This window comes from Nicotiana attenuata, unplaced genomic scaffold, assembly GCF_001879085.1.
Source record: "Nicotiana attenuata strain UT unplaced genomic scaffold, NIATTr2, whole genome shotgun sequence".
In the NCBI taxonomy this organism is placed as follows: domain Eukaryota; kingdom Viridiplantae; phylum Streptophyta; class Magnoliopsida; order Solanales; family Solanaceae; genus Nicotiana; species Nicotiana attenuata.
Window position 1 is genome coordinate 18317 of NW_017677077.1, and position 9482 is coordinate 27798.

The 9482-nt window shown below is 35.6% G+C and overlaps 1 protein-coding gene across 2 annotated transcripts; it reads left to right on the forward strand.

Moving 5' to 3' along the window:
• The first annotated feature begins 1872 nt into the window (after positions 1 to 1872).
• LOC109221301 (myosin-binding protein 2-like) lies at positions 1873 to 5609 on the forward strand. Of its 2 annotated transcripts, none has more exons than XM_019385766.1 (4): positions 1873 to 3138; positions 3238 to 3393; positions 3577 to 4897; positions 4988 to 5609. In XM_019385766.1, the coding sequence occupies exons 1-3, from the start codon at positions 1983 to 1985 to the stop codon at positions 4854 to 4856; spliced, it is 2592 nt and encodes an 863-aa protein (XP_019241311.1). In that variant the 5' UTR covers positions 1873 to 1982; the 3' UTR covers positions 4857 to 4897; positions 4988 to 5609. The 2 variants fall into 2 exon arrangements, with proteins under 2 accessions (XP_019241311.1, XP_019241312.1); XM_019385767.1 differs by having other exon boundaries at positions 3241 to 3393.
• Positions 5610 to 9482: the final 3873 nt, after the last annotated feature.

Here is a 9482-nt window from a genome sequence, read left to right on the forward strand (position 1 = left end):
GGGGGGGGGGGGGGTATTTATAGTTTCGAGAAGGTTAATTTTGTAAATAGAAAAAGGGTTAAAATTAAAAAAAGGCTATTTATGCAATTCTCCCGTGGCCAACGGATCAATTCCAGGTCTGATCGTTGCCAACGGTCAGTGGGACCCACATAATTCGAAAAAAAAAAAAAATTATAGCCGTTGTACCAGGTCGGTCCGGGCCGGTTAAACCGGTAAGCGTTACTGTTCACGTGGACCTGGTTTGACCGGTCCGGTTAACCGTTTAAAAAAACTAAACGGACCAACCCCCTCTACCCCTCCTACCCAGACCCATCCGGCCCTTTTGTACCGGGCCGGTCCGGTTCCCGGTTTTTTCGGTCTGGGCCGGTCCGGTTACGGATCAACCCGGCCCGTTTAAGGAGGAAAATTGGGGTTGTGACAATTCATGTATATGATATCTTTAATTTTTAAAAGAATGGCAGAAACTTAAAAAAAAAAAAAAAAAAACTAGTCCAAGCGATGCCATATCTCCTTCTTTTGCTTGTAAAATCTTTCTTTGATTTTATTATTTGGGATTTATAATTATTATGCGATGTATTTGTAAATTTATTTTCTATCTGTAGGTAATTTTTACAATTTAATTTGCTAACTGTTTTAAGATTCGGGAATTAATATTCTATAACAGAAGAAATTATAAATGATTATTGGTATGAAGAAAATTGACAATCGAAAGAAGCAAAAACAAAAGAAAAGTCAAAAAAAGAATTTGAAGTTACAATTTTATGTATATGATATTTTCTATGTTTAAAAGAATGGTAGAAACTAGAAACAAAAAAAGAAAAGAAAAAGCTTAAATCAGTAATGGATAATTTATAAGGGATAATTTAGAAAATATAAATTTATGGTGAGGATAGTTTTGTCTTGAACAAATTAATTTTCTGATTCTGCTTCTACTTTTTGGAACAAGCTAGAATTTTCTGCTTCTTCCCAAAAACAGAAAAACTGCTTTTACTTCTGGCCAAAACTACTTCCGCGTCTTGGCCAAACAACTTAAATTTATAAAAAAGTAATTTTCAGAAGAAAAAAAAATACTTTTGATCTCCCAGAAACTTGGCCAAACATGCTCAAAGTTTAATAACTTTATAAATATCTATTAAATAGATTTTACTTATGTTTGATCATTATTCAAACTCGGGTATGACCAACGGTTTTAGTTGCTTGTAATTTCTAATATTTTTTATTCCTAAATATTAGAAATATTTACGAAATTCAAATAAGAAAAGATTTAATAACTAAAATTTTAGCTGACTTTAAAATACTAAATATTAAGAATATAATTGAATTATAATTTTATCCTATGTAAAATTAGTTTCAAAGGAGTAAAAAAAAGTAAACGAAATTTAGGTAAGGGCTTCATGGTTTGGTGAATGTGAAGCAATAATTAGGCATCGCTCATTAGATCAGTTAAGTGAAGCACAACGCGAAGAAGGATTCAGCAAATCTGTTAGCCGTCTAATGTGTAATGGTGTGACAACTAGACTTGGTCATAATTAACAAGGCTCCCAAATTGCTTAAATAATTAGGCATTACTTCTTTCTTTTAGTAAAAAAATTCCTTTGCCTTATTTTCTTTTTCCCTCTTCCGTCACATCATTATAATTCTTTTCTAAAGCATCAAGTCTCCTTTGGCTTTCCCTTTCTCATTATTCAAATCGCCCTTTTTTTTTTCAGTCTAAAATAAAAAACTCCTCTTCATCTACTTCCACCCTTTTCCTACCTTTCTTTCTCCTCCACACCCCACCAACCCTCTCTACATAAATCCTAACCCCCCCCCCTCTCTCTCAAGATTATCTTCCATTGATTCTTGATTTAGCTTCCTACCCCCCCCCCTCCCCCCAATCCTCCCCGGCCCCAACCAACACCTACCACCTCACCACTCATTCTTGTACAATCTCCGTATTTTCCTTTGTGTGTATAGTAGAAAGAAACAGAGCAACAAAAAAAATGGGAGCTAACAAGTTTGCTACCATGTTATACAGAAACACCAACAAGATCACTCTTATTCTGATTTATGCAGTTTTGGAATGGACTTTGATAGTACTTCTTCTTCTCAACTCTCTTTTTTCCTATCTGATCATCAAGTTTGCAGAGTATTTTGGTCTAAAACCACCATGTTTATGGTGTTCTCGAGTTGATCATCTGTTTGATCATAGAAAAAACAGGAACATACATAGAGATCTTCTTTGTGAGGCTCATGCCACGGAGGTTTCCAAATTGGGATTCTGCTCAAAGCATCAAAGGCTAGCTGAATCACAAGATACGTGCGAGGATTGCTCGTCCGCTCGCCCTGGTTTTCTTGGCGTTTCTGATAATTTCGCCTTTTTTCCATGGATTAAAATGATAGAAAATGGCAAGGAAATGACACTGGAAAATGGTGGTGAGGTGGCTTTGAATTGTTCTTGCTGTGGTGCGAGCTTGGAGACCAAGTTTTCAACTCCTTATATGTTGATCAAACCTTGTTGGGATGATTTGCAATATACACACAAAGGAAATTTGATCATTGAGGCTAATGATCTTTTCGAAAAAGGTGATGACTTGGATCAAAACAGATCAGATTATGCTGCAAGGGATGAAGATAAAATCGAGAAAAATGGTGACAGTCAGCTCCTTTCTTCTGATGTTAAAAAGTTGGAAGGTGAAAAAGTACATTTAATTCTTGAAGAAGTGACTGAATACAAAGAAAAGATGCTGAAAGATGAAGGTGTTCAAGCTTGCGAGATTGAGGATGTAGCTCTTGAAATTCCCCCTCAGCATCTGGAATTCTTCATTGATTGCAGTGGTCATATGTTGGTCCCCGTCGAATTAATCCATTCAGCAAATGAAGAAGATGAGAGTAGAAGTCAAGAGAAGGATGAAAATCAAGATGTCAAGGAAGAGGTTAAAGCAGTTGTGGAGGAAGAGGCTGAAGTTTGTTTGGGAGGGAGTGAGAGGGAGCCTGAATTTGCAGTTGTATCTATGGAGAATGATTTGGTTTTCTATGCCAAAGAGGTTTATGAACAATTTGCCATCGCTGAAGAAGCATCTAGATATCACCAAGTTCAAATTCTTGCAGCTAAGGAAAGGGAAGAAGAGAAAGAGGAAAATTCAGATGTTTCACCAGGTATTTACTGCAAAATCCAGATTTATCACTTCATCTTCTATGACTTACTAGTATTTTTGGTTACTTTAAGTATATAGGACTGTTTTTTGTTGGTTTCAGAAGAAGTTTCTGAAATGCCAAACAATGAAACTGATGGAGAAGTGTCAATTGGGACTGAAATTCCTGATTTGGATCAAGCAGATGAAGCACTTACTTCATATATACATGAACAACCTTCCGGAAATTCTGCTCATTTCCATCAAGTACAAGTTTATGGTAACTTCAGATTTCTTTCTTTACATTGTAAAACCAAATTTTGTTACTCTCTTCGCAGCAAGGAATCTGTTGTTTTTTTCGTTTCCGATAATTTCTTTGTAAGAAGTAAAATGAGGATTAAACCCTGTCCCATAAGGTTCTGCTTTCCAAAGTTACTAAAAACTCTTTTGTGTCACATATTAGGTCATAAAGAATATCAAGAAACAGAAGTAGAATTGAGAACATTATCTGTTGATTTGAGTGGACATAGGATGAACAACCCGTCCTCAATCTGCTCCAGCTTAAATGAGACTGAAGAAAATAAAGTTCCCGATACACCAACTTCTACTGATAGCTTCCATCAGAAATTGCTACTTGTTGAGAAGAAAGATTCAGATTCTCTGGATGGAAGTGTGGTTAGCGAGTTAGAGAGTGGAGATACAATTTCAACAGTCGAACATCTGAAATCAGCATTAAAAGCTGAGAGGAAGGCTTTACATTCTCTGTACACAGAATTGGAAGAAGAGAGAAGTGCTTCTGCTGTGGCTGCAAGTCAGACAATGGCTATGATCAATAGGCTTCAAGAAGAGAAAGCAGCAATGCAGATGGAAGCTTTGCAATACCAAAGAATGATGGAAGAACAATCGGAGTACGATCAAGAAGCCTTGCAGCTAATGAATGAGCTTATGGTGAAGAGGGAGAGGGAAAAGCAAGAGTTAGAGAAAGAATTGGAAGCATATAGGAAAAGATTATTGGAATATGAGGCAAAGGAGAAGATGAGGATGTTGAAGAGAAGCAAGGACAGTAGCACATACTCCTCTGAGGATAGTGATGGACTCTCTATTGATTTGAATCAAGAAGCAAAGGAAGATGATAGCTTTTTTTGTCACCAACAAGGCATGAATCATAGCACTCCTGTTGGTGCAGTTATAAATTTGGAGGAATCATTGGTTGATTTCGAGGAAGAGAGAATGGCGATTCTTGAGCAGCTAAAGATTTTGGAGGAAAGACTTGTCAGTTTGGATGATGAAGATGCAAAACATTTTGAGGATGTTAGGCTGATGGAAGATTCATATCAAGATAATGGAAACCATATAGAGGAAGATTCTCATGCCAATGGTTTCTTCAAGGAAATTAATGGGAAACATCATCATATTCATGAGAGAAGAATTGTGATTGCTAAGGGAAAGAGACTTCTTCCTCTATTTGACTCAATGAGTGATGAAAATGGAGATGGTACACTAAATGGGGTTCATGACTTTGATTTAGAGAACAAGAAGCTAGCTGTGGAACAAGAGTTGGATCATCTCCATGAAAGGCTACAATCCCTTGAGGCAGATAGGGAGTTCCTAAAGAACTGTGTAAGCTCGTTGAAGAAAGGCGATAAAGGCATGGATCTTCTTCAGGAAATCCTACAACATCTTCGTGATCTAAGGAACGTCGAGCTTCGTGCAAGAAGCTTGAGTGATGGTACCATACTATAGTCAACTTCTTGCTCCATTACCATGCCAAAGAAGATAACTTGGTAATTATATTTTCTCTTTGATTCAATAATATCATATATTTCTACCAGATCGTCTAAATTAATTCATTTTTTGCTTTTTGTCAATTTCAGAGAATGATCTCGGAGTATATTGGCAGCTACTTTGCTTTAAAAAAAAAAAAAAAAATCAATGAGACAATTGATCAATCTACGAATAGCTGATAAAAATCTGAAGTCATGGTGAAAACAATTCGGCAAAAGGAAATCCCTTAATTGAGAGGGAAGCTCCTGGAAATGGTTAATGTCATTTTTGAAAAGTTAATCCAACAGTTTTTTGTGGGGTTGGGTCAAAATCTCCACCTCTTTTGGGCAAAAGGGGCGGATGATGAATGTATGTGCTTGTAGACTAGGTATAGAGTAAAGCCACCCTGTCTTTTGCATGTTGTCAAATGGAAAAGAATGCCTGGCTTGCAAAGCTGGGGAGGTCCAACAAAGACTCCAGTGCCAGGTACTCAAAAAGTCTTTTTTATTTTTATAGTTGTAGACAATTAGGAGTAAAAGAATTTTTTTGTTTTTTGAATTTTAAGAGGGTAATGATTAAATGGGTAAGTAAGTTCCTTTTCTTTATCCTTTATCTTTTGCATCATTTCATCATATGAGGTTTGTTTATTATTTTGGAAGGCAGAGTTGTCTAGTTGTATACAAAATGTATCCACTTGTAAGTATATATGAAGTGAGTGTTTTGTTTGTTTCACTTTCATTATTAAGTTTCTTTTTCCAGTTTGGGGGTTTGGGAGGTGAGTAAACTGCAATTCCTTTTTTTGTTGTTGTAGTTACAAAATACTGCATTATGTATTGTGATTAAATAGTAGGAAAAAGAGACAAGGAAACCGAAGATTGCTTTCAAAGATGCATTTTACTTTACGCATAAACAACACTGGTAGGTATCTGACAATAACTAGTTGTTATAACTACGTCAACTTTTAATTAAAGGAAAAGAAAACGAACACACATTCATTAATTAGCGAAAATCATAAAGGAGTTTTACAGCAGAGGTAGCTTTAACGACATGATTTCCATGAAAGTAACATTATTATATGCAAGCTAAGTACCTAATCATGCTTACTCAGCATAATTAATGACAGTTTAGAATAATGAAGGTTTACGAGACATAATCCTGATGGATTAGCTCACCTTCTCCTCCATCTTGTTACTTTAATAAGCAATTCTGTTAATTAAGCATACTTTCCCTGTGATCCAGTCATTCATATAGGGGTTAAGGCCAATCTTTAATTTACACTAATATTTATTGTAACTTGCAATGTGGACTCATCACAACTAACATGTTATAGGGTAATGTTTTCGTACAATCTCCAAGGATTCAAATTGATGCAATGTGGACTCGTCAAAACTAACATGTTATAGGATAATATTTTCGTACAATCTCCAAGGATTCAAATTGATGCAATGTGGACTCATCAAAACTAACATGTTATAGGGTAATGTTTTCGTACAATCTCCACGGATTCAAATTGATTTCACATTGTCACATTGAGTCGATGTGACAATATTTTTTTGACATTTGGCTAGTGACTTTTACTTTAAAATCATTATTTTGACTCATTGAGTTTTGCATAATTTTTATATAACTAAACTAGGTTCTTCTTTTTCTTATTTTTCGTTTTGTCAATCATAAATTACAAATTGTAAAGATTAAAGTGTAAATGAAGTAATTAAAAACAATACTTTCGCATACGAAGGAAAGTTGAATTCATTTCATAAACTTGAAATACCCTGATATCAAATTTCATTCTAATTGAAGTCACATACCTTAATGGAAACAAGAGAAACTTGTTAGGTTGAGTCTTACTAAATCCTTTGAATTTTATTTTGTTCTATGTGTCCTCAAAATGGATAGAAATGTTGACCAAATTTGGTAGTTGCGACATTATAACGATGATCCCACATTTCGGCTTATTTCCCATCAAGACCATACCTGTGCATTTTTTTGTGGCCCCATGGAGTTAAAATGGATATATTATATTTGTAGATATCCCTTATGCAAAAATTAATCTAACTATCATTAGAATCCAAAACTTCATTTTTACCTTCTTCACCAGCCAACTATATTGAGAAATAAATTTCTAATTTCCTTCTTTAAAACTCGTGATTTATTATTATTATTATTATTATTATTATTATTATTATTATTGTTATATCAAGTTGTACTATGCATCTTCTGCAGCAATAATACACATGCACACAAGTCCAGGCTGTTCACACATACCTCAATCATCAGAACGTGTCTTTTTTATTTCTGTTTTTTTCTCTAATAAAGAATTGCAAAAACAAGTATACTCTTCAATCTTTCAATATGTAATTCTGACTGACTGACTACTTTAATCCCTAGGGTAATCATTAGGGGAATATTCTGAAAATCCATTCTTCAGAAGCTCTATTTTTGGGTTACCACAAAGTGGTTTTCTATCATGCTTTTGTGCAATCCTATATTGAGATTTCTAAATATTTATCTTCTTTTTTTTCTCGCCCTTTTTTTCTTTGGGGTTGATGTACTTATTCCATCCATGTGAATGAACAAGCTAAATGTTTGTAGTACAATTAAAGAAACTTCTTATCACGACCCCATTTTTCCTCGTAGGTAGTCATGATGACACCTAGTTTCTATGATTAGGTAAGCCTAATATTTGACAACAATTAAACAGATGTAAATAACAAAATACTCCACCTAGTTTGAATAACTCATATAACTACTAAAAGCAAAGTCTCAATCATACAATCCCCAAGAACTGTGGAACAGAGTCATAAGCACTATGGAATAACTAAAACATCTGATACATCACTACTTGCTAGAAAATACAACAGTAACTGAGTATAAGGGAAGGAGACTCCGAGCCTGCCGACGCCGAGCAAGCGTACCTTGAAGTCTCAGGTAAAAGCAGCTAGCAAGAAATCTCTATCGATCGGCACGAGCTAACGTACCTGGATCTGCACAAAAAAGATGTGCAGAAGCATGGTATGAATACAACACAACGGTACCTGATGGTAGGCTAGAAACTCGTGTTTTAGCCGTAGTATTGCACTTTGATTACTGCATTTTACGTGTGTTTGTGCTTAAATGATAGTTAATTATACTTAGAACGTGTTTTATGCCTTGCAGGAAGTAATTTCGAGCTAAAATGTTAATTTGGAGCTGAATCGATCAATTTTGAGCTTTGAAGTCTGAGTAAAAACCCAATAATTTAAGCCGGGATCGTGTTCGGAGGTCGTGTACCAAGTCTGGATGTCAAAAGAGGATAAAACAATTTTACTCTGAGAAAATAACACTGCCGCGCAACATGGGGCACCGCGGGGCGCGACGTGGCAATGTAAAACGTGCCTGGCACGAAAAAATACACGACCGCTGATGATCCCCACAAGCGCGGCGCGGGTGTACAAAAATCTCACACTATGCTCAGGAAATACAGTCACAAAAATGGGGAGGCAAAGAATGAAGAATTCCCCCGACAAACCAACGCCTAACTAATAACTATCCCTTTGGTTGTATTGCACGCTGCAAACTACGGTTTTTTCAGTTTAACCGAAAACCGAAACACCAAAATCATTAACCGCACCGAATAAAAACATTTAATAAGTTATAAACCGCACACCGACACCGAAAAACCAAAATTTACGATTCGATCGGTTTTTTCGGTTCGGCTGGTATTATGCCCACCCCTATCGCGGAGTAGTTTCCTACTTCGGCTTTGAAAGGGTATCTTCCTCCGGATTTGTTTCTACAAGGTATAAATACACCAAAAATACAATTTTGAGGGGAGGATGAAACTTTGAGAGGAAAACAAAAGTACGGAACACTCGGGAGCACGAATTTGATCAATTCTTCCATTCTTATTCTAGTACTCATTGATTTTATGTAAAAAAAAAAAAATTATTTTTGATGATTGTATGAACATGAGTGACTAAGAACCCTAATATTCTGGGGTTCTAGTTGGTCGTCACTAGAATGTAGATTGGTAGTAAGTTTTAGTTTAAGGTTAAAAGTTTTTTAAGTTTACGGAACGGTTAGGGTTTTTAGGGGTTTTACTACTAATTACGGGNCGTTTTTAGTTATTTTGCTGAGTAGCTAACAGTGAAATACTATCTACGAATCTAGAGTTGAACTCGAACGTGGAAATTCTAGATTGCATATAGAATTAAATAGAGCAAGTTTTTGAACCTGGACATATTCGGCTTTGAAAGGGCATCTTCGTCCGGGTTCGTTTCTACACGGTATAAATACATAAAAAACACAATTTCGAGGGGAGGATGAAACTTTGAGAGGAAAACAAAAGTACGGAACACTCGGGAGCACGGATTTGATCAATTCTTCCATTCTTATTCTAGTATTCATTGATTTTATGTAAAAAAAAATTATTTTTGATGATTGAATGAACATGAGTGGCCAAGAACCCTAATATTCTGGGGTATTGGTGTCACATGAATATGATATTTGAAGTTTAATTTGACGAGTTGGGTTTTATCATATCGGGTTGTTTATTTAATTCTGTTTTTTAGTTATTTTGCTGTGTAGCTAACAGTGAAATACTATCTAAGAATCTTGAGTTGAACT